The 25,777-nt window shown below is 44.0% G+C and overlaps 1 protein-coding gene and 2 long non-coding RNA genes across 3 annotated transcripts in view; 1 reads left to right on the top strand and 2 right to left on the bottom strand.

Annotated features, from left to right (window-relative positions):
* Positions 1–5,301: 5,301 nt before the first annotated feature.
* Positions 5,302–25,777, bottom strand: part of LOC135397886 (uncharacterized) — a 42,608-nt gene continuing 22,132 nt past the window's right edge. The window contains exon 3 of the long non-coding RNA XR_010423837.1: positions 5,302–5,918. This is a non-coding gene — a long non-coding RNA (uncharacterized LOC135397886). The remainder of the gene's footprint in view (positions 5,919–25,777) is intronic.
* Positions 9,391–10,215, bottom strand: LOC135397885 (uncharacterized). Its single transcript, XR_010423836.1, has 2 exons — positions 9,676–10,215; positions 9,391–9,617 (listed from the first exon to the last, which is right to left on the bottom strand). It is a non-coding gene; the product is annotated as an uncharacterized LOC135397885 (long non-coding RNA).
* LOC135397884 (uncharacterized) lies at positions 16,596–22,687 on the top strand. The gene is made up of 4 exons (XM_064629404.1): positions 16,596–16,807; positions 18,600–18,815; positions 18,882–22,402; positions 22,461–22,687. Coding segments are annotated over exons 2-3 (2,010 nt in total). The 5' UTR covers positions 16,596–16,807; positions 18,600–18,814; the 3' UTR covers positions 20,891–22,402; positions 22,461–22,687.

Here is a 25,777-nt window from a genome sequence, read left to right as displayed (position 1 = left end):
AGCCGCGTCCGCGGGTACCTGAGGGAGACTGGAGGAAGCACTGCGGAGTCAACAAGTCAGCTTTTCAGCGACCTTTCTGCAACTGAGAGGGAAGTTCTGCTACGTGCAGCAGAGTTCGTAAGCCTTAATTGCCTTCGAAATGTTGAACTGCGAATCGAGTTCAGCATGAAGACGAAGTTCCAAACGCATCGGACACAAGAAGTAGACAACGTTACCCTTCTGGCTGCGACAGACATGAGCTTTTAGCATTCATCGTGATGAAGCACATGAACAGTTTCTGTAAATTTCGTGATTGACAGCGCCGTCTTTTTAAGGTGCCGGTGTGGTTCATGCATAATATTGCCGAAAGAGGTCGAGTGCTTATACTGCAAGGAGTTCGGGACCGCTGCTGAGAAATTGCACTACGACTGCATAACTAATCATGAGGATTTCAGACTCTTGTCTCTAAACACAACTGTCCGCAAAGTAGCATATTTCGAACTTCGAGGGCAGCGCGAACCTATGAGCGCTCATATTCACAAGTAAGTAGCGTGTCACTGCACAATCATGCTGGTGGGTTATTATAGTTATTCTGAATATAGTTATTCACAATTTTCACTATTATTAAGTTATTCACTATTATAGTTATTACGCAAAATAGTTATTCTGAACTTATCGTTATCGTCATTGTGCGTCGCTTGAGAAGGTCAATGTTAAAGTCACCAAGAAGAATAACGTTTTACCTGGATGTGCAGAGAACGTGCAGTAGATCATTAAGCCCAGTTAAGAACAGGGTGATGCAATTACTGGGGGACCTATAAACAGACCTGATAATAAGCGGACGACCCGGAAGGCTGCTTAATGAGGGTGGACAAGTGGAGACTTCAATAAATAATGAGTCAACCAGAGGTGCGTTCATACGGATTACGTCTCTGCGTGAATAAGGAAGGTCATTGTGAATATATAGTGCTACACCTCCATGGGAGTCGCTTCTCTTACAGAATTCCGCAGTATAACCGTTAAGCTGAAGAAGGAGCTCATGAAATTTACTTGTCCATGTTTCGGATAAGGCAAAAAATGACACCGGGGAACACAAACACTGAATCACAGTTTTTAGATAATCAAATTTTGTTTGCTTCTTTGTAAGGAAAAAAAAGTGTTTTGATGGTTAGATACAATGTATACAATGCACAAAGTATTAGTTAGTTTAGATACAATGCAAACGAAGCTGAAGATGTAACACTCGACAGACTTTCTAGTGATGCAAAATCTCTCATAGAGGTAAGAAAACGAAAGCACAATTCAAACTAACAACACTGGATGACATCTCTGTATCTTGCTTGTAGTACGTCTGTAATACTAATAACAAAAGAAGCATGCTGCTTTGGCATGAAACCCGCATTGATAGTGTAACCACACCAACTGTGTACAGGAGGTGCAACGAGGAAGTTGCAACTTCAGGGCCACCATATAACAGAAACGTGACAAACTCCAACTTAGGAGAACACAGTTTGCAAAAGGAAAAATGACAACGAACTGTAAAAAAATGTGCAGAAACCACTTCGCTTTTTCTCTACGATATGCGAAGCATCGTGTATGAAGACTCACGACGTCACGTACAAGAAGACGCCAGATTTTTGTTACGATGCCAGATAGCCACATTGCAACTCACGACGCAGCTCACTGTGAATACAAGGACGCAATACGCCGGGACCACGGATGCGACGCCCTTGAACGTCTTTGCATTATCACCGGCCTTGTTACCGTCGTGTTTCAGTATTGGGTTGAGGATACGAGTTTCTCTCACGCGCCAGAACGGTGCAATGAAGCGACACACATACTTCATCTTGTCCCGTCTGCGTGCGCCGTTTCCGGTCGAGGAGCTCCTCTTCTGTGGGTGGTGGCCGCTTGCTAGGGCCCATCTCATTTGACATAACGAGTGTGTCGTGATCGGGTTTTATAAACGGTTTACGACGCAACCATTGACATGTCGCTACACTGCAGCACTCAGACGGGACGAAGAGGAGCTCAAGCAAAGAGACAAACGTATCTGCAGACCCTAAACTGACGGAAATTTTATTTGTGCAGGCATATTTAAACAATCACAAGAATGATAGTTGGCGCACTAGCTACACAAAATTTCATTCCCTTAGTGTGGCCCACATGGGTCTCCAAGATCATCCCCACACTCCACGTTTAGAAAATCTTTTTCTAGCTCAGTCAGCGCAAGGGACGGGGCGCTGATACAATGCATCTCTTTTCTGTGAATACAAAAAGCTTCAATTATCTCGCGTACAGTCTTATCAGTATTCCTGCACAGAACAGATGTTTCTTCGAAGCATGGTATGCATTCACAGACCCTACAGTGTAGGCCAAGGTGGCCTGATGGGGTGCGGATTATGGTCGAGGCATGTTAGAAACGTCGGATATTCAAGCAGCGCCCCGACTGATCAATATAGCACGCACCACAATCTACAGGAATTTTTGTATGTCCCAGCATGTTGCAGATTTGGGGAAGTGGCATCTAAAGGAATAGAATATACGGTGTCGAAGACACAACAAACAAAAAGCTTCTTTTGGCGAATGCCACAGCCCCGAAATTTAGGCTTTTCAGGAGCAAAGGCCTTGCAACTTACGCGGAGCAGAGAATACAACCTGCATATCAAACCTGGCCGCAATCCTTTTTATATTGTGAGATACCCTATGAACATAGGGTATGACCACTGGCCTGGCTAGAGGCATGACAAATGTCTCTTTCGGACTAGTTCCCCTAAGTTGCTTCAGTAAAACCTCAGCAACATCGACTAGCACATTATCAGGAAACCCAGCACATCTCAGTCAGTTATTTGGGTCTCGAAGTACTGCGCTGACACGATTTAACAGAGCTGCACCCATTACCGATTTGGTCAAACCCCTCTTCACTAACTTGGAGTGGGCCGAAGCATATGATAGGAGGCCTTTTTTTCGATCTAGGGTTGTATTTACAGCAGATATGCTGTCGGCCCATCATGAATGACCCCATGAATTTTATGTATATCTTCCACCAGAAGCACAGTGTAGCAATGTAATTTGAATTACTGTTTACCACATTCGCACCAGTGATGCAACGATTGTATTTTGCATATTGACTCGCGTTTAGGAATTGTATTTAACTTCTTCCACACAAACACATGATGGGTGGGTCATTCACCGCCGCTATGACGGTACACTGGCCCCATTGCTCTTGCAGAAGGGATGAGAAAGGGATGATGATGGAAAAGTATCCTATTAAATTTCGTTCATTAGTCCAGTGCTGGAGAGGAACAACTCATAGGCCCTGCATCTGATGTGAGAGGTCAGGCCATGGCCCACGAATTTTGGCTACGCTGAACTCGCGTTGATCGACGCGTTGGAGAGCAGTTTCCATTAGAGCGCGTAGACAGATACGATGTCCACAGACCAGGAGGATGTGACGGAGGTCACCGCGCACACCAGACGTGGAACAGAGGCTGGATACGCCGACACCGAGGAGATGCTTGAAAGCCGGTGGTAAAAGCCATATCAAGTCTCATGCGGTGGAAGACTGTGGTAAAGAAGTCAACACACATTGTTGGTAGAATGCAGAATTAACGTTGAATATTGCTGAACAATGTAGAACGCAAAATGCGAACGTTGATTCCGCGCTGACATTACGTAGTCAATTCAGCATGTCAAATCTTTTACGTGAATATAACGTGGATTTGTTGCACACAAATTAACAGTAGATTGTCATACGTGAAAACAGCGTCGATAACTGTAATGGAAAGTCACAGAAGGACAGACGTCGAATATACAACGTTGCTTTTGCGAAAATTTTGCCTTATGCCTTTAGCAAAAAGCATGCTCAAACAATGGATCTGCCGCGCAGGCCGTTCAACAGCGCTTTACCATGGTTGCTTTTGCGTGACTCTGCTACTGTTAACATTGCAAAAGATCGTACAAAGAAAATATTAATATGGTAGTAATAATAAATATAATCAAATTCTATTCATTTCAAAGAAAAATAAAAGTTTGGGCGTTTGAGCCCCGTTTTCTCCGCCATCCGCCTTCACCCCATCTTCTTAACTCTGCCCCCCTGCCAGCTGAGACCCCCACACCACCGTACCACCGCCATGGCGCCCGGCCAGCCGGTCACAGGAGAAATCTGCGCAGAAGGCGTATTTTTTCGTCAGGCGCAGAAGAGAGAATCACGTGATGCCCTCGCCCGTTACGCCGTTGCAGCGGTTAATTTCAAACTGTTCGAGACGCCGCTGGAGGATGGAGCTGAGGAACATGTCGGCGTCTCGATAGGAGTGCTGTAATTTCCAGCGCGAACAGCTCAAGCACAGGTTGAGTGAGTATCCCTCATAGGTAACGGATGCACCACATGCGGCCACAGTCTATACAGGTAAACGGGCGTGGTGTCTTTGTTTATTAGCGTTCGTTTGAGACTCTATTGTTCTTCCAGTCAATTCAGCCCACCGAGTTCATGAAAATGAAAACGATCCTGGCTATGCTTGTAGGCACATTAGCGTGGTGTGCTAATTTTAGTTTGTGGTCGATTCACTGTAGTTTTCATCGTACATATTCTTTTAGGATTCGGAAAGTGTCTCTTTGAGCAAGCTTGGAATCATTTACCGTCTAATGCGCTACAGGTAAGAATGCTGCGTAAATCGGAAAATTCTCTAACGTCGAAATGTCTGTATCATGTCTGTGTCGTTTTTCTCAGTGTTCTTTGACGGCGGAACTTCTACTTGGCCGGTGAGTTCCAGCGATTGGAAAACACGAAGGAACAATGAAATCGGTAGCCGTTCATAAGGCAACAAGGGACCAGAGGTTACAGTTGCGTCGCTAGCAGGCAGGACCCGAGCTAATTATACTGGTGAGTAACATCGACGATCCTTCTTATTTACATAAGGTGGTGATATTGTGATCGTGATCGATATAAACGGACGCTCTGTGATTTGCAAACATAAATAACCACAAAGTGGTCTTGACACAGGCATGAACAGCTCATCAGTTGACACTTCACGATTTTTTGCAGATGCAACATCCAAGTGCCTACGTGTACAGATAACACACACAGCACAACCACAAGCCAATAGTGCAGAAGATAAACACAAGGGCTATAGCAAATTCAAGTCAACGCTTATGCCAAATGTGCTTTGGGTAATAAAGTGATTCTATTCCCCACTTTCCTGCGAAATTATTTTTATATCAGACTTGGGATGTCTAAATGAACATTCAAAGTGTTAAGGGGATATACTAAAATAAATGTAAAATTACACTGAACGTGTAATTTTCATCGTTATGGCAGCGTTGGAGAAACGTTGTAAAGCGCTGTTTATTTTATGCTCTCATGTCGTACAGTCTGGTACGTTGTATTCACATATAAACTGCATTTCATATACGTTAAATTTACGTTGATCGGCACTTGTTAAATTAACATGTTTTCGAGCGGACATTTGACATCATGATTTCACGTTCGCTTTCATCGTCGATTCAACATTCATTTCGTTGATATACAACGTTTTTTCTACGTCGAATTTACAATAGTGTGTTGACTGGGTGACATTCGGCGCGGGAGAGTAAGGAACAATGTGGGCTCTACGGAGTAAAGCAGAGAGTGGGTGGTGATGTCGTGTTGCCATTGAGAGTGCATCTTGGGCCCGGTAAGGCTTGAGACGAGGTAACGGCGGTTCCCCCGGACAAGATGATGAGGATACACGGGGTGTACTGATGCGCGCCTGCGGCTGTTCGATCTGCGTCCTCGTTTCCATTGATGCCCACATGACCCGGGATCCACTGGAAGACGATAGAGTGGCCCAGTGCGCTTCCTTTCCTATAGACTTGTATAATTTCAATGACCAGAGGGCTGATGGAGCCGCCAAGTCCCATAGTTGCCACATACTGCTGCGCTCCCAGAACTTCATCCAGAGACACTGTGAAGCAATCGAATCTTTACTCTTTACGCTTTGATGTCAGTGGTACAATCGCGCACTGTTGCATAATGAGGTTTAAAGGGGAGGTGCACGTGCTCTTAGATATTTTCTTTAACTTCTACCAGAAGCACAGTTTACGCGCATATATGGGACTTTAAATGGGCCGTTGCACCCGATTTCAGGAATTTGACTTAATTTCTACCATAAGCACAGCAGAGCAATGTAATTTGAATTACTGTTTACCGCTTTGGTGCCAATACTACAACCACCAACATATTGCAGTTTAAAGAGGTGGTGCACAAGCTTTCAGTAATTTTCAAACTTCTACCTGAACCAAAGCAGAGCAATGTAATTTGAAATACCTTTTACCGCTTGGGTGTCAATGGTAGAACCATGGACATATGGCACTTTAAATGGGACGTTGCACACGATTTCGGGAATGTTACTTAATTTCTGCAAGAAGCACAGCAGTGCAATGTAAATTGAGTTACTGTTTACCGCTTTGGTGCCAATAGTACAACCACCGGCATATTGCAGTTTAAAGGCGCGGTGCACAAAATTTTAGTAATTTTCAAACTTCTACCTGAAGCAAAGCAGAACAATGTGATTTGAAATACTCTTCACCGCTTGGGTGTCAATGGTACAACCACGGGCATATATGACACTTTAAATGGGCCGTTGCACACGATTGCAGGAATATTACTTAATTTCTGCCAGAAGCACAGCAAAGAAATGTAAATTGAGTTACTGTTTACCGCTTTGGTGCCAATTGTACAAACACCGGCATATTGCAGTTTAAAGGGGTGATGCACAAGGTTTTTGGTAATTTTCAAACTTCTACCTGCAGCAAAGCAGAGCAATGTAATATGAAATACCCCTTACCGCTTGGGTGTCAATGGTAGAACCACGCGCATATATGGCACTTTAAATGGGCCGTTGCACACGATTTCAGGAATTTGACTTAATTTCTACCATAAGCACAGCAGAGCAATGTAATTTGAATTACTGTTTACCGCTTTGGTGCCAATAGTACAACCACCAGCATATTGCAGTTTAAAGAGGTGGTGCACAAGCTTTCAGTAATTTTCAAACTTCTACCTGAAGCAAAGCAGAGCAATGTGATTTGAAATACCATTTACCGCTTGGGTGTCAATGGTACAACCACAGGCATATATGGCACTTTATATGGGCCGTAGCACACGATTCGAGGAATTTGACTTACTTTGTACCATAAGCACAGCAGAGTAATATAATTTGAATTAGTGTTTACCGCTTTGGTGCCAATAGTACAACCACCGACATATTACAGTTTAAAGGGGCGGTGCTCAAGCTTTTAGTAATTTTCAAACTTTTTACCTGAAGCAAAGCAGAGCAATGTAATTTGAAATACCCTTTACCGCTTGGGTGTCAATGGTAGAACCATGGGCATACATGGGATTTTAAATGGGCCGTTGCACACAATTTCAGGAATATTACTTAATTTCTGCCAGAAGCTGAGTTTCTGTTTACCGCTTTGGTGCCAACAGTACAACCACCGGGATATTGCAGTTTAAAGGGGCGGTGCACAAGCTCTCAGGAAGTTTCAAACTTCTATCTGATGCAAAACAGAGCAATATAATTTGAAATACTGTTTACCGCTTTGGTGTCTGTGATAGAACCACGGACATATGGCACTTTAAATGCGCCATTGCACACGATTTCAGGAATTTGACTTAAGAGGCCATACCAGTCGGGGAACAACTCTGATTCACGATTTTCCCGATTCTAGGTGGCGCCACGCTCGCCGTCCTTATCACGCCGTTCGCCTCCGACTCCCGAAATAATCCCCATTGTGCATGGTTAACCTCGCAAGTTTAAGGCGGCCCGCGCCCTCTGCGCTGTTTGTCGAGTGGTAAAGTGTCGGACTTTGCCACGAAAGGTCCGCAGTTCGATTCGAGACATTCACGTCTTTTTGCTTGTCTCCTATTGCTACATGAGTACTTTATTTTTATTTTTTTGTTCTTATATATTTATGCTACAATTATTGTTTTCACAAGTCACTACCGCCTGTACTGACTGATTATGGAATGTTTAGTTGCTCTTCGTATTGTTTTACTAGTGCATACTTATTGTATGCCGAGTTGCGGACGTACAAGTGTGATCGGATAGTACAGTATCTCGGAGGCTCTCAATTGGATCTACCAGCGGCTATAAATTAGGCTATAAACATTGCCTACACACAGCGCTTACAATGCCAGTCTGGAGAATCTAGTGCTCGAAACGGTATTCCCTTTTTTTTTTCTTTTGCACTCGCTTACATAATAATAATAATAATTTTACTCAAGAAAGCAAACTACAAATATAATAAAACAGGCCCGTCTAAGCCGAAAGGCTTGTGGCACTCGTCCTGAAGCAGCCAGCGGCATACAGTTTGACAGTATATGAACATATAAAGGTACTACATCCTATGATAAAGTTGCCGTAGCGCTTTTTTTAGTTTGTACTTCGATTCCAAAGAAAAACTGTCGAAGGGGAGCTCATTAAAGTTACGAGGTACATAGCATTGCCTGCGACAAAGTCCATATTTTGTGTGTGAGAAATGCACAGCAAAGTTAACCCGCCTGCGTCTAGAAGAGCAGTATTCGCTAACCGGGGTCCTATATGAGGGGTCTCAAAAATGTTTTACAACATGCAATTTACCTTGATAATAGTAGTATAGAGCCGTTACGCACAACGACATCCTTTTTCTAATCCAGTTCTAGGAATTTCTAATCCACCACCCATTTCTAATCCAGGTGAAGCCAGGTCTAATCCAGGCTCCACCACTTCAGGTGATCCATCCAATTTCTATGAGATTGGCTACCCTTCATTGCCGCATTTGTTCATTCGCTTATAGACACCAAAATTATCTATTCTATTCAATTCTAATTTGGCTCATAGGCTTCCAAATCGCTATTTTTTCTAATCCATTTCTAGGAATTTCTAATCCACCACCCAATTCTAATCCAGGTCAAGCCACTTCTAAGTCCTCTGGTTGGTTCGTCACAGCTCCACCCCTTCATCCATCTAATGTCTATGTGATTGGCTACCATTAATTGCCACAACATCTGGTCACTCGCTCGTAGACACCAAAATGATCTTTCTATTCAATTCTAAGTCGGCTCATAAACTTCCAAATCGCTCACCTGTCTATTGACCCGGGGGTGGTCACTTCCATTCATTTCTAAAATCTAGTGATTGGCCTATTGGCTGCCTCTCATACATGCTCGATAGACTCATTTGTCATTTCCACTCTCTAGTTACTCGGTCACACTCTTTCAACTGCATATTGCTTCATAATTTCAACCGCAGCATAGACAACCGCTCATTGATCAATTCCATTAATTTCTGGGCCAGCTCACAGGCCCACCAAATTGCAGATTGGCTTGGGATGCTTTCTAGTTAAGCCAGGACAACGCTTCGGAACAGTAGGGACGTAGAAAAACACGGGAAATAGTTTTCAATGTTTATTGAGTACATCATGGCAGTCTCAGAGAGATTGTAGTTCTCTCTGGGGCACTTCCAGGCACACTGGACATTTCCATTAACATCCATGGCGTTTTTCGCATAAGTACCATGTGGATCACCCAGGCGTTCGTCCTTCTCCATCCACGGCTGAGTCCCAGACAGCACGCGAGAACAGCATGTCACAGAAGTATCAGTTCTCTTCCTGCACATCTTCTGGAGTGAAAAAAGAATGTTATGAGCTTCACTATTTGTATCATCCATTTAAACTTACCATATTCACAGCTTCCGTAAGGGTAGGATTCGATGTCATTGCAGAGGTATCGCTTGTCGTCATATGCCATCAGACTTCTTTTGACATTTCTGATGGTGTACATGCACTGTTTCTTTCCAACTATTGACACTTGCTCATTCGATACGCTCGTGTGATTGAACAAGGTATTGTGGTATGTCTCATGGAGGAGGTGCTTGCGTACAATATTTTTCTTTACCCCTTTAGCTCTTGCAATTTGCTTTTCTCCAGCTAGTTTGATAGAGTACATTTTAGCTTTCAAGCATATTACTTCTTCGATAGGTACACTACCAGTTTCGCTTTTGAATGCCCCAAGTCTTCCACGATTCTTTTCACTGTACAGTGGATGATCCCGATCAAAGGAAGACAAATCTAAGTGGTCGTCGGCGATCGCTCGTAACTGATCTTCGTAGTCCTTGCAGAATAGGCCGAGGATCAAAGAATCCGTGTCAAAGTAGCAGGTAATCACCGGACAAGTGAGCTTGCTCAGCAGAGTTTCGTAGTAGAATGAGTACATGGTTAATTTACCGAGTTCTAAAATCGTAAACCCAATCTGGAGCGGGAAATCGCATCGCACTTTTCTTTTGCGCATTTCGTACATGACACAATCTGGGGACAAAATTTCCATCCGCACGCATTCTGCCCGACTCCCGAGGCGACTCGCCGTCTCCTCATCGAAGGCTACTCGAATATCACGCATGTTAAATTTATTTAAAAGCGTTCTCCCGAATACCGCATTATTTGAGAGTTTATAGAAATTTTTTTCGAACGTTGTGCTCGAGGCAACGCGCCTGGCAACATTGTCCTCGATGTAGGGACGCAGGAATGGTGCCTGGCGAAATTTTAGGATTCGGTGAATTTTTGTCACCCTCATGCCCAATCTACAATAGAGTGCGAGCAACGCGTAATGAACGACGTACTCGACCTTGTCGTTGCACGTGAGCAACAGCTTTTTGCTGTTAGCAGGCTGATACATTAATTCTTCGAGAAGCCCTCGCTGGAATGGCGAGAGCCATTCCTTCGGGACGACTGCCTTCTCGGGAGCCAGGGGGAAGTATCGCGTTAGAGCGTGGATAGATTTTGGATACTCCAAGTCACATACGTACACATACCCCACCTCCGAATCCGTGGGGTGATGCATAAAATCCACGGAGCTAAAATCCTCGACCCATTCGAAATCACCGGCAGGGAGGTGCTTTATCATACTAAATCCGTAAAGATTGTTGCAATCTATGTATGATATGTACACCTCCTCTTGATCAGGATCATAGCCGCTACACAGAGGGTTATTGGCACGCAAATGACGCCTGCTCGCCTGACAGAGCCCGCCTCTAACGCCCGATTCGATAATTCTGTACATTTCCTCATCGGTAATCAATTCCAATTTTGCATTCGTATAATTTAACGCGCATTGCCACGAATAGGATGCCAGAGAAACGCAATGAAGCAATTCCAATCCGCGTGCGCTGTAGCACAGGCGTCGGAAGTGCTGCATTATGTCTGCATGTAAGAAGGCATCCGTTTTCAGGTACAATGTGTTATAATCCCGTAAACTCGAGCACCCAAAATGTTCAAATACATGCACAGCGTACTGGTAGTCCTCATCGCTTACATCTTCCCCAGTTAGATCATTTCGAAAAGCGGATTTTTCTGGGAGACTCAACTCGTCGTACACTGCAAAAGAACTAAGGTAACTGTAAGGGAACACACCTTTACGAAGCAAAATTTTGTAGTCGTCTCCAAATACCTGCTTCAAGCATTGGAACGCCTCGGCTCCCCCCATGGATTTGACGGTTTCCACGAGGTCCCCCAACGACGAATTTAGGTACTGCATGGTATCTCTGAAGAGGAAGGTACCAATTTCGAACGAACGAATTTTTTCCATGGAGCTGGCCACAATGAAGGGAGGTCGCTTCCACCCGAGAACGTGAAATTCCCGTAACAGTCCAGCCAGATCATAAGACAAATTGTGGACCATGATCGGCAATTTTTCTCTGGTAGATCACGCGACGTTACAGGGGTTGCACAGTGTCGCGATATAATTTGTCTCACCCGCAGTACAATGCTTCGAATGATCATGATGCCGGACACGAGGTAGGTCTTCCGCGAATTCCCGTTTACAATATGCACAGTGGGTAGCAGCTCTGTGCTTGGCCTGTTGTTCATCGCTCAACACCATTGCAGCGGGGCAGGCGTTCAAGGCAATCATTTCATCACGCATTTCCATGAGTGCCTTCACACACTGCTTTGCCGCATCTTCCCCATGGTGTGTTCTAATGCGCATCACCTTTGAGTCATGGGTACGCACGAGCACAGCACAGAAGCTAGAGGTAATGTGACGTTGCATGCCAACACCACTGGGTGCGAGTACGCTCTCAGTGTCCAATGCAACGACATAGTTGTACTGTTGCATGTACTGTATTTTAGTAAACTCTACAAAATTTTTTCCCGGCTCGCAAAATTCCAACAGGATTTCGTTTATGTCCGTGCAAAGGCGTCGATGTTTCGCCATGCTCTCTTCCTTCACGAAAGAGCGTGTGCAGCGTTCGCATACAAAATGGTTACTTCTTGTTGTCAACAAGCGTTCGAGGGACTTTATTCCAAAAAAATGCTCATCAACCTCCAAGAGATGAATTTTCTTTTCGAATTCCAGTTTTGCGGGTCGCGACACGTGCACTCCCTGATCGACATAGGCGTAAACATACACGGATATCTCGTTTTGGACTTCAAATTCATCGAGATCAGAGAATAAAACAGGGAAGCGGCTTGGCCACCAGTAATCTGCTGCATAATTTTCACATTTTTTCCACGAATTCCTTTCCTGTGGATGCAGGAGAGCGAGTGTATTGTATTTAAAACATTCACCCTCCTTGCGTGCTGGTAATTGGATATTCGTTAACACATTCCTGCGTTTAGCCAAATTTGTGGGAAGTACCCCATCGCATCCAAACTTTTTAGTTTTCACAGCGGAAATACACATTTGAACTTTTTGGACATCGGTGGATACAAACCCACTACCCTCACGCTGGTAATTTTCAATGCGCCCGGTGGACTCCTGAATCACGTCCATCAAAGTATTTGCAATAGCTCCGTCGCTGTGGACTTCGCGAGCAAGCGCCATAAAATGAGCTATGTGTGCAGTTATATCCCCTCGATTTTCTTTCATCATTAGAACGTCAGAACAAATGCAAAATTTAAAGGGTATTCTTTGCGCTCGCAAAATAGCAATTATATTGTGGAGGTGGTTCATTAAATATTGTCGCAAGTCCTCTACTCCCTGATCGTGAACAGATGCCAATAGCACAAACGCTTTGACGGTACCTCGAAATGCGCTATCAGTTTGAAAGAAAGGCAGGAAGGAAATGTCCACATAGGGATGTGATCGCTCGACGTGAGCATGCAATGTGCCAGGTGAAATGTCTGGAGAAGATGGTGAATTCTCTTCCAATGGCTCATCATCACCGATATCATGAGGATCAAAAAAGCAGAACACGCATCTAGGCACTGAAAAAAAAAAGAAGCAACACTAAGAAAACGTGCGCCACAGAGCGTGGATGAAAAATACTTACTTTTGAAGCGAGCTCCGCACACTCCCGAAGCGATGCGAAGACTGCTGCCTCTTTACACATCCTCCCCACTTATATAGCGGCGACCTCGCTGCATGCCCCAACATGCACGGGTGCGAGGAGTCATCATAGCCTAAAAATAACTTGCTCTGCATGTTCAAGGTCGCAGCTTGCCCTTGGCTTCACGTAATGCTCCGTCCGCCTACACCATTGCCGCACCTGAGCGCAAAGTTCGCTATCATCACGTGTCATTCCGATATGCAAGTTGCTTCCATGAGCAGGCGCACAACCATCCCTTTTTGTTCAAAGTGGCTGTGGAATTTCAATAATATTACTTAAATGAAACAAGTTGCAGTGAAATGCAGATTCATCTCAGACAGGAATTTCTACCCTCAGCGTTAAACCCTCAGATACCATCATTTCTGCTCAAATAGCAAAATAGCTATGACTACAAAAATTAAACACATGCTAAGAAACTACCATCAACTGACAAAACACCCATTTCTGCTGTCAGATAATTATTGCATAATGCTACATGCACAGCTGCATCGTCGTAAAGAAACCACAGGACAAGGGTACACAAATTCACTTAAGCGGTGAGGGAAAAGGCTTAAGACCTCAGGAATAATCGCAGAGTCACCACACATCGCTACGCGGCCAGCACAAGATAACAACAACAAGATACTAATGGCGGGTAAAATCGTAACACTGCTAAACAAGCCCCAACATGCCATGATGACGTCACAAACCGGGAAAAAAGCACACAAGCGCGCGCACACAGCAGCTCAGGAATGCACAAGGAGAGGTGCTTTATTGGAATTTCTACTCCTGGCACAGACTGCTCCAATACCTATAACTGCCCGATTAAGCACTGCTTACGTCATCGAGCACCCAACAAAATCTAACAAACAAACAAACAAAAACAAACAAACCCACTTTCCATGATAGAACACTATTCAGCTTTACCAAGTGATTTTCTTCTGCTTTAGCAGTGAAAGAAGAAAAGAGCCATGAAAAATTACACGTACTTTTGCTTGAATAGCTATAACTGCAAAAAAAAAAGAAAAAAAAGAAGAAAAAGCGAAGCACATGGTAATAAACCGGGAAAAAGGCACTCATTTCTGCTATCAGATAATTATTGCATAATGCTACATACACAGTCGCGTTGTCCCTGTGTAAAGAAACCACTGGACAAGGGTACACAAATTCACTTAAAGGGAAAAGGCTTAAGACCTCAGGAATAATCACAGAGTCACCACACATCGCTACGCGGCTAGCACAAGGTAACAACAAGATACTAGCGGCGGGTAAAATCGTAACACTGCTAAACAAGTCCCAACATGCCATGATGACGTCACAAACCAAGGAAAAAGCACACACGCGCGCGCACACAGCAGCTCAGGAATGCACAAGGAGAGGTGTTTTATTGGAATTTCTACTCCTGGCTCAGACACCAACATTTCTGCTCAAATACCCATAACTGCAAGATTAAGTACTGCTTACTTCATCGAGCACCCAACAAAATCAAACAAACAAACAAACAAACCCACTTTCCGTGATAGAACACTATTCAGCTTTACCAAGTGATTTTCTTCTGCTTTAGCAGTGAAAGAAAAAAAGAGCCATGAAAAATTACACGTACTTTTGCTTGAATAACTATAACTTCAAAAAAAAAAAAGAAAAAAAAACGAAGCACATGCTAATAAACGGAGAAAAAGGCACCCATTTCTCCTATCAGGTAATTATTGCATAATGCTACATACACAGTCGCGTTGTCCCTGTGTAAAGAAAGCACAGGACAAGGGTACACAAATCGAATTGGGAAAATCACTTCTAATCGCGCAGCATAATACGATATACGCTGATTTTTTTTTTTTTTACGGGCGAAAATTGCAATAAGAAGCCACTGCTATACAAGTGCAACAACCCTTATTTTTAAACCAACATTTCATGCAATACCACATAAATTTATCACTCGAGTCACACGAAAAGGCGTAAACAATGTACTTACTGGTTAAGTGGGGTCCCAGCTGCACAAACGCGCACGCACACTCACACATTTTTAGCGCCTCACAACGAGCAAAAACCCGAGGTCTATTCACAGCCACATAAATTCATATTATTCCTCACGTCAATAATTATCCAGCCATCGTCAAAACGGGGAACACGCATATGCCAATGCGAAACAATAGGCCTTCGCGCCGGATGTAATACGATATCGCCAGTCGACCGTCCCAAAGCAAAAAAGAAACACTGCATCTCAGGAATGCACGTTGCCTATACATCCAAGAACAGCGTGCAGCAATTATAACACAGAATGAGATTCATTTCTTTGTACTTTTGTTTGCTTGCATATAAATATTTCACAAGAAATATTACAGAGTGTAAAAGGAGAACAGCATTCGCTACACCCTGTAGCTCTTATCATTTTTAAACAAACCAGTTTTCATAACCACACTACCATTCACTAAATAGGGGAGTCACTAATGATTCAAATAAGATAAAATATCATTCCATCATCATTGATTGCAAACTTCACGCAAGAATATGCAACTGCTGCGCGTCGTATTTTTCTTATAAGAAACATCAAATCTCGCAGTGTTAAACACCAACAGCAACGATTTTTTTGTATTTTGTATTTATTTTTGTCGTTTCCAGCAGCTCATTACTTTGTGCGAGTCATCAAAAATTAAAAATTTCTGATCCACTGCTGTTAAAGTGATAAAACAGTGTGCCCCCCACGTGAGCCGCATCCCGGCCCGTTCACGCACTGAGGACACGCTTGACGCAATGACGCGCGCTCCGTTATCGTTTTGCCGTGCAGGCACACTGTTTTATCACTTTAACAGCAGTGGATCAGAAATTTTTAATTTTTGATGACTCGCACAAAGTAATGAGCTGCTGGAAACGACAAAAATAAATACAAAATACAAAAAAATCGTTGCTGTTGGTGTTTAACACTGCGAGATTTGATGTTTCTTATAAGAAAAATACGACGCGCAGCAGTTGCATATTCTTGCGTGAAGTTTGCAATCAATGATGATGGAATGATATTTTATCTTATTTGAATCATTAGTGACTCCCCTATTTAGTGAATGGTAGTGTGGTTATGAAAACTGGTTTGTTTAAAAATGATAAGAGCTACAGGGTGTAGCGAATGCTGTTCTCCTTTTACACTCTGTAATATTTCTTGTGAAATATTTATATGCAAGCAAACAAAAGTACAAAGAAATGAATCTCATTCTGTGTTATAATTGCTGCACGCTGTTCTTGGATGTATAGGCAACGTGCATTCCTGAGATGCAGTGTTTCTTTTTTGCTTTGGGACGGTCGACTGGCGATATCGTATTACATCCGGCGCGAAGGCCTATTGTTTCGCATTGGCATATGCGTGTTCCCCGTTTTGACGATGGCTGGATAATTATTGACGTGAGGAATAATATGAATTTATGTGGCTGTGAATAGACCTCGGGTTTTTGCTCGTTGTGAGGCGCTAAAAATGTGTGAGTGTGCGTGCGCGTTTGTGCAGCTGGGACCCCACTTAACCAGTAAGTACATTGTTTACGCCTTTTCGTGTGACTCGAGTGATAAATTTATGTGGTATTGCATGAAATGTTGGTTTAAAAATAAGGGTTGTTGCACTTGTATAGCAGTGGCTTCTTATTGCAATTTTCGCCCGTAAAAAAAAAAAATCAGCGTATATCGTATTATGCTGCGCGATTAGAAGTGATTTTCCCAATTCGATTTGTGTACCCTTGTCCTGTGCTTTCTTTACACAGGGACAACGCGACTGTGTATGTAGCATTATGCAATAATTACCTGATAGGAGAAATGGGTGCCTTTTTCTCCGTTTATTAGCATGTGCTTCGTTTTTTTTTTTCGTTTTTTTTTTGAAGTTATAGTTATTCAAGCAAAAGTACGTGTAATTTTTCATGGCTCTTTTTTTCTTTCACTGCTAAAGCAGAAGAAAATCACTTGCTAAAGCTGAATAGTGTTCTATCACGGAAAGTGGGTTTGTTTGTTTGTTTGTTTGATTTTGTTGGGTGCTCGATGAAGTAAGCAGTACTTAATCTTGCAGTTATGGGTATTTGAGCAGAAATGTTGGTGTCTGAGCCAGGAGTAGAAATTCCAATAAAACACCTCTCCTTGTGCATTCCTGAGCTGCTGTGTGCGCGCGCGTGTGTGCTTTTTCCTTGGTTTGTGACGTCATCATGGCATGTTGGGACTTGTTTAGCAGTGTTACGATTTTACCCGCCGCTAGTATCTTGTTGTTACCTTGTGCTAGCCGCGTAGCGATGTTTGGTGACTCTGTGATTATTCCTGAGGTCTTAAGCCTTTTCCCTTTAAGTGAATTTGTGTACCCCCTGTCCAGTGGTTTCTTTACACAGGGACAACGCGACTGTGTATGTAGCATTATGCAATAATTATCTGATAGCAGAAATGAGTGCCTTTTTCCCGGTTTATTACCATGTGCTTCGCTTTTTCTTCTTTTTTTTCTTTTTTTTTTGCAGTTATAGCTATTCAAGCAAAAGTACGTGTAATTTTTCATGGCTCTTTTCTTCTTTCACTGCTAAAGCAGAAGAAAATCACTTGGTAAAGCTGAATAGTGTTCTATCATGGAAAGTGGGTTTGTTTGTTTTTGTTTGTTTGTTTGTTAGATTTTGTTGGGTGCTCGATGACGTAAGCAGTGCTTAATCGGGCAGTTATAGGTATTGGAGCAGTCTGTGCCAGGAGTAGAAATTCCAATAAAGCACCTCTCCTTGTGCATTCCTGAGCTGCTGTGTGCGCGCGCGTGTGTGCTTTTTTCCCGGTTTGTGACGTCATCATGGCATGTTGGGGCTTGTTTAGCAGTGTTACGATTTTACCCGCCATTAGTATCTTGTTGTTGTTATCTTGTGCTGGCCGCGTAGCGATGTGTGGTGACTCTGCGATTATTCCTGAGGTCTTAAGCCTTTTCCCTCACCGCTTAAGTGAATTTGTGTACCCTTGTCCTGTGGTTTCTTTACGACGATGCAGCTGTGCATGTAGCATTATGCAATAATTATCTGACAGCAGAAATGGGTGTTTTGTCAGTTGATGGTAGTTTCTTAGCATGTGTTTAATTTTTGTAGTCATAGCTATTTTGCTATTTGAGCAGAAATGATGGTATCTGAGGGTTTAACGCTGAGGGTAGAAATTCCTGTCTGAGATGAATCTGCATTTCACTGCAACTTGTTTCATTTAAGTAATATTATTGAAATTCCACAGCCACTTTGAACAAAAAGGGATGGTTGTGCGCCTGCTCATGGAAGCAACTTGCATATCGGAATGACACGTGATGATAGCGAACTTTGCGCTCAGGTGCGGCAATGGTGTAGGCGGACGGAGCATTACGTGAAGCCAAGGGCAAGCTGCGACCTTGAACATGCAGAGCAAGTTATTTTTAGGCTATGATGACTCCTCGCACCCGTGCATGTTGGGGCATGCAGCGAGGTCGCCGCTATATAAGTGGGGAGGATGTGTAAAGAGGCAGCAGTCTTCGCATCGCTTCGGGAGTGTGCGGAGCTCGCTTCAAAAGTAAGTATTTTTCATCCACGCTCTGTGGCGCACGTTTTCTTAGTGTTGCTTCTTTTTTTTTTTCAGTGCCTAGATGCGTGTTCTGCTTTTTTGATCCTCATGATATCGGTGATGATGAGCCATTGGAAGAGAATTCACCATCTTCTCCAGACATTTCACCTGGCACATTGCATGCTCACGTCGAGCGATCACATCCCTATGTGGACATTTCCTTCCTGCCTTTCTTTCAAACTGATAGCGCATTTCGAGGTACCGTCAAAGCGTTTGTGCTATTGGCATCTGTTCACGATCAGGGAGTAGAGGACTTGCGACAATATTTAATGAACCACCTCCACAATATAATTGCTATTTTGCGAGCGCAAAGAATACCCTTTAGATTTTGCATTTGTTCTGACGTTCTAATGATGAAAGAAAATCGAGGGGATATAACTGCACACATAGCTCATTTTATGGCGCTTGCTCGCGAAGTCCACAGCGACGGAGCTATTGCAAATACTTTGATGGACGTGATTCAGGAGTCCACCGGGCGCATTGAAAATTACCAGCGTGAGGGTAGTGGGTTTGTATCCACCGATGTCCAAAAAGTTCAAATGTGTATTTCCGCTGTGAAAACTAAAAAGTTTGGATGCGATGGGGTACTTCCCACAAATTTGGCTAAACGCAGGAATGTGTTAACGAATATCCAATTACCAGCACGCAAGGAGGGTGAATGTTTTAAATACAATGCACTCGCTCTCCTGCATCCACAGGAAAGGAATTCGTGGAAAAAATGTGAAAATTATGCAGCAGATTACTGGTGGCCAAGCCGCTTCCGTGTTTTATTCTCTGATCTGGATGAATTTGAAGTCCAAAACGAGATATCCGTGTATGTTTACGCCTATGTCGATCAGGGAGTGCACGTGTCGCGACCCGCAAAACTGGAATTCGAAAAGAAAATTCATCTCTTGGAGGTTGATGAGCATTTTTTTGGAATAAAGTCCCTCGAACGCTTGTTGACAACAAGAAGTAACCATTTTGTATGCGAACGCTGCACACGCTCTTTCGTGAAGGAAGAGAGCATGGCGAAACATCGACGCCTTTGCACGGACATAAACGAAATCCTGTTGGAATTTTGCGAGCCGGGAAAAAATTTTGTAGAGTTTACTAAAATACAGTACATGCAACAGTACAACTATGTCGTTGCATTGGACACTGAGAGCGTACTCGCACCCAGTGGTGTTGGCATGCAACGTCACATTACCTCTAGCTTCTGTGCTGTGCTCGTGCGTACCCATGACTCAAAGGTGATGCGCATTAGAACACACCATGGGGAAGATGCGGCAAAGCAGTGTGTGAAGGCACTCATGGAAATGCGTGATGAAATGATTGCCTTGAACGCCTGCCCCGCTGCAATGGTGTTGAGCGATGAACAACAGGCCAAGCACAGAGCTGCTACCCACTGTGCATATTGTAAACGGGAATTCGCGGAAGACCTACCTCGTGTCCGGCATCATGATCATTCGAAGCATTGTACTGCGGGTGAGACAAATTATATCGCGACACTGTGCAACCCCTGTAACGTCGCGTGCACTACCAGAGAAAAATTGCCGATCATGGTCCACAATTTGTCTTATGATCTGGCTGGACTGTTACGGGAATTTCACGTTCTCGGGTGGAAGCGACCTCCCTTCATTGTGGCCAGCTCCATGGAAAAAATTCGTTCGTTCGAAATTGGTACCTTCCTCTTCAGAGATACCATGCAGTACCTAAATTCGTCGTTGGGGGACCTCGTGGAAACCGTCAAATCCATGGGGGGAGCCGAGGCGTTCCAATGCTTGAAGCAGGTATTTGGAGACGACTACAAAATTTTGCTTCGTAAAGGTGTGTTCCCTTACAGTTACCTTAGTTCTTTTGCAGTGTACGACGAGTTGAGTCTCCCAGAAAAATCCGCTTTTCGAAATGATCTAACTGGGGAAGATGTAAGCGATGAGGACTACCAGTACGCTGTGCATGTATTTGAACATTTTGGGTGCTCGAGTTTACGGGATTATAACACATTGTACCTGAAACGGATGCCCTCTTACATGCAGACATAATGCAGCACTTCCGACGCCTGTGCTACAGCGCACGCGGATTGGAATTGCTTCATTGCGTTTCTCTGGCATCCTATTCGTGGCAATGCGCGTTAAATTATACGAATGCAAAATTGGAATTGATTACCGATGAGGAAATGTACAGAACCATCGAATCGGGCGTTAGAGGCGGGCTCTGTCAGGCGAGCAGGCGTCATTTGCGTGCCAATAACCCTCTGTGTAGCGGCTATGATCCTGATCAAGAGGAGGTGTACATATCATACATAGATTGCAACAATCTTTACGGATTTAGTATGATAAAGCACCTCCCTGCCGGTGATTTCGAATGGGTCGAGGATTTTAGCTCCGTGGATTTTATGCATCACCCCACGGATTCGGAGGTGGGGTATGTGTACGTATGTGACTTGGAGTATCCAAAATCTATCCACGCTCTAACGCGATACTTCCCCCACGCTCCCGAGAAGGCAGTCGTCCCGAAGGAATGGCTCTCGCCATTCCAGCGAGGGCTTCTCGAAGAATTAATGTATCAGCCTGCTAACAGCAAAAAGCTGTTGCTCACGTGCAACGACAAGGTCGAGTACGTCGTTCATTACGCGTTGCTCGCACTCTATTGTAGATTGGGCATGAGGGTGACAAAAATTCACCGAATCCTAAAATTTCGCCAGGCACCATTCCTGCGTCCCTACATCGAGGACAATGTTGCCAGGCGCGTTGCCTCGAGCACAACGTTCGAAAAAAATTTCTATAAACTCTCAAATAATGCGGTATTCGGGAGAACGCTTTTAAATAAATTTAACATGCGTGATATTCGAGTAGCCTTCGATGAGGAGACGGCGAGTCGCCTCGGGAGTCGGGCAGAATGCGTGCGGATGGAAATTTTGTCCCCAGATTGTGTCATGTACGAAATGCGCAAAAGAAAAGTGCGATGCGATTTCCCGCTCCAGATTGGGTTTACGATTTTAGAACTCAGTAAATTAACCATGTACTCATTCTACTACGAAACTCTGCTGAGCAAGCTCACTTGTCCGGTGATTACCTGCTACTTTGACACGGATTCTTTGATCCTCGGCCTATTCTGCAAGGACTACGAAGATCAGTTACGAGCGATCGCCGACGACCACTTAGATTTGTCTTCCTTTGATCGGGATCATCCACTGTACAGTGAAAAGAATCGTGGAAGACTTGGGGCATTCAAAAGCGAAACTGGTAGTGTACCTATCGAAGAAGTAATATGCTTGAAAGCTAAAATGTACTCTATCAAACTAGCTGGAGAAAAGCAAATTGCAAGAGCTAAAGGGGTAAAGAAAAATATTGTACGCAAGCACCTCCTCCATGAGACATACCACAATACCTTGTTCAATCACACGAGCGTATCGAATGAGCAAGTGTCAATAGCTGGAAAGAAACAGTGCATGTACACCATCAGAAATGTCAAAAGAAGTCTGATGGCATATGACGACAAGCGATACCTCTGCAATGACATCGAATCCTACCCTTACGGAAGCTGTGAATATGGTAAGTTTAAACGGATGATACAAATAGTGAAGCTCATAACATTCTTTTTTCACTCCAGAAGATGTGCAGGAAGAGAACTGATACTTCTGTGACATGCTGTTCTCGCGTGCTGTCTGGGACTCAGCCGTGGATGGAGAAGGACGAACGCCTGGGTGATCCACATGGTACTTATGCGAAAAACGCCATGGATGTTAATGGAAATGTCCAGTGTGCCTGGAAGTGCCCCAGAGAGAACTACAATCTCTCTGAGACTGCCATGATGTACTCAATAAACATTGAAAACTATTTCCCGTGTTTTTCTATGTCCCTACTGTTCCGAAGCGTTGTCCTGGCTTAACTAGAAAGCATCCCAAGCCAATCTGCAATTTGGTGGGCCTGTGAGCTGGCCCAGAAATTAATGGAATTGATCAATGAGCGGTTGTCTATGCTGCGGTTGAAATTATGAAGCAATATGCAGTTGAAAGAGTGTGACCGAGTAACTAGAGAGTGGAAATGACAAATGAGTCTATCGAGCATGTATGAGAGGCAGCCAATAGGCCAATCACTAGATTTTAGAAATGAATGGAAGTGACCACCCCCCGGGTCAATAGACAGGTGAGCGATTTGGAAGTTTATGAGCCGACTTAGAATTGAATAGAAAGATCATTTTGGTGTCTACGAGCGAGTGACCAGATGTTGTGGCAATTAATGGTAGCCAATCACATAGACATTAGATGGATGAAGGGGTGGAGCTGTGACCAACCAACCAGAGGACTTAGAAGTGGCTTGACCTGGATTAGAATTGGGTGGTGGATTAGAAATTCCTAGAAATGGATTAGAAAAAAGAGCGATTTGGAAGCCTATGAGCCAAATTAGAATTGAATAGAATAGATAATTTTGGTGTCTATAAGCGAATGAACAAATGCGGCAATGAAGGGTAGCCAATCTCATAGAAATTGGATGGATCACCTGAAGTGGTGGAGCCTGGATTAGACCTGGCTTCACCTGGATTAGAAATGGGTGGTGGATTAGAAATTCCTAGAACTGGATTAGAAAAAGGATGTCGTTGTGCGTAACGGCTCTATACTACTGATAATAACCCTATTATTCATGCAAAAATGACGTTTTGATATGTATATTTCTGGTAAGTAAGTATTATCAAATATCTGAATTCATTTACAAGGCGTTGGTGCAAAAGACTTTTCAAAATTTCCGTCGTAGAACACACTTCTTATTATTACCCGAAAACTTCAGTAACATATTTGAAAGGCTCCTTTGCTCCATGTTATCCCTTATTTTTCTTTTACCTTACACCCGCTCAGAAAAATGATGTCAGTCGACAACCCCAGTGACAGGGGACTCCTTTTCTTCTGGTGTACCAGGTTGCAAAACCGTACAAAGGAGGTGAAGGGCGATAAAGGCTTCAGGTCGACACACGGAAACCAACCAAAAAAGATATGGGAAGGTCGAGCGGCAAGGCCTCGCAGCGGGAGTCTCGATATTCCCTACACAGTCTTTTTTTTTCCTGAACGCCATGAGGAACGATTCGACAAAAAATAAAAGGACACATTGCAGAAAAATAATAACTATGGTCACCTGACAACATAACAAGTTCTTGTTTGAGTGTGGCAAAAAAGTACAGTTCGGCCTCCTTATTATGTGGGACAGGATAATATATGCATTCCTTTCTTTTTTAGAAGAATTTCTGAAGAGTAAATTTTTACTCCAGATTTCGTTGTGTTGAATGCTGAGGTCTCAGTTAATTCAATCTAAACTTGAAAACGTGAAATTCGGTCGTGGAAAAGCTGAAGAACTGGACACCATGTGAGCCAAATTTATGCGTATTTTAGGAAAATCACTATTCTTGAAGGGCAACACAGATGCAATTACAAAATTGGGGTTTCCAGAGATGAATATGAGCGCTAGTTGCCAAATGAAGGAATGATCACGGAGAAGTCGTTTCATATAATCAAAGCTCGCCCGAGATGCCAGATTTTCTTGGGAACCGGAAAAAATGTTCCCGGAAAAAATGTTTCCGGAAGAAATGTCCCCTGGAAAATATGTCCCCCGGAAAAAATGTCCCCTCGAGAAACATCCACTCTTGGTACGCGTGGAATTTTTGCGAAATCCCCGGTTGCGATATTGCAGGTCTTGAAGTCCTCCGGCTCAAAGGGGGAGTACTACAGAATACTGAGCGCAATGACGCATTACCTTCTGTATTCGTATCAATGAAATGAAACGCAAATGCCCACTATCCTGAGGCTCTGACTTCACGCTCGTTGAACGTGGATATCGTCGGACGTAGTTCCCAACTCAACCGGAATACTAGTATTTTTATATAAGTAGTATACGACCTGTTAGAAACTACGACAGGGCGAAACTACGACATGGACCCTTGGACCCTGCCCTGAGCCCTGCGCGTATTTTTCCCTGCGCGGCGCGTGTGGGGAGGGTTGTCCGCACGCTTATCGGCGGGGGAGGGCTGCGTGCGCGCTTATCCTCTCACATTTTTCAGCCTGGGCGGACTTCTTTGGCCGACTTCACATATTTTTCCGATACAGCAGGTGAGCGGTTTACATGCAGAGACATGCAAAGAAGGGTCATACACAAAAAGTACAAGTCAAAATATATTTATTAATGTCATTCAAGTTGAGATATATTTATTAAAGCCAATAGTGCTGGGAATTGTGATGCCAATCAGGTGAAGGAGAAAAACCCAGCCGAAAAACCTTCACCACCTGTAACAGGGCAGTGCTCGGGTGGAGGGTTGCTGTGGTGGGCGGAGCCTGGTCGGAGGGCTGCGTGCGTGCTTACCTTTCCACCTGGGCCGACTTCACAATTTTTTTCCGGTACAACAGGTGGGCGGCGCTCGAGTGGAGGGCTGCTGTGGTGGGCGGAGCGTGACCGGAGGGCTGCGTGCGCTCTTACCATTCACCCTGGGCTGACTTTTTTCACCATTTTCCTACCTGGGCCGACTTCCTTCCCATGAGAGGTGGGCGGTGCTCGGGTGGAGGGCTGCTGTGGTGGGCGGAGCGTGACCGGAGGGCTGCGTGCGTGCTTACCATTCACCCTGAGCTGACTTCTTTCACAATTTTCCTACTTGGGCGTTGCGTGGCCAGAGGGCACACGTTTACCATTCAGCCTAGGCCGCCGACTTTCGTCATTTTTCAGCCTGGGCCGCCGACTTCACATATTGTTTCCAGCTACAACAGGTGTGCAGTTTACATGCAAAGGATAGCCATACACAAAAGTACAAGTGAAAATATAATTATTAAAGTCATTAGGAATTAGGTTATGACTCTGCGTGAATGGGAAAAACTTAGCCAAAAATCTGAAATAGAAGGAACACAATACACGTAACAAAGAATATTACAGGTATGATGCATTAGCATTGAA

This window comes from Ornithodoros turicata, chromosome 6 (assembly GCF_037126465.1).
Source record: "Ornithodoros turicata isolate Travis chromosome 6, ASM3712646v1, whole genome shotgun sequence".
In the NCBI taxonomy this organism is placed as follows: domain Eukaryota; kingdom Metazoa; phylum Arthropoda; class Arachnida; order Ixodida; family Argasidae; genus Ornithodoros; species Ornithodoros turicata.
The sequence above is the reverse complement of the archived record's forward strand: the minus strand, read 5'-3'. Positions and strand labels throughout refer to the sequence as shown.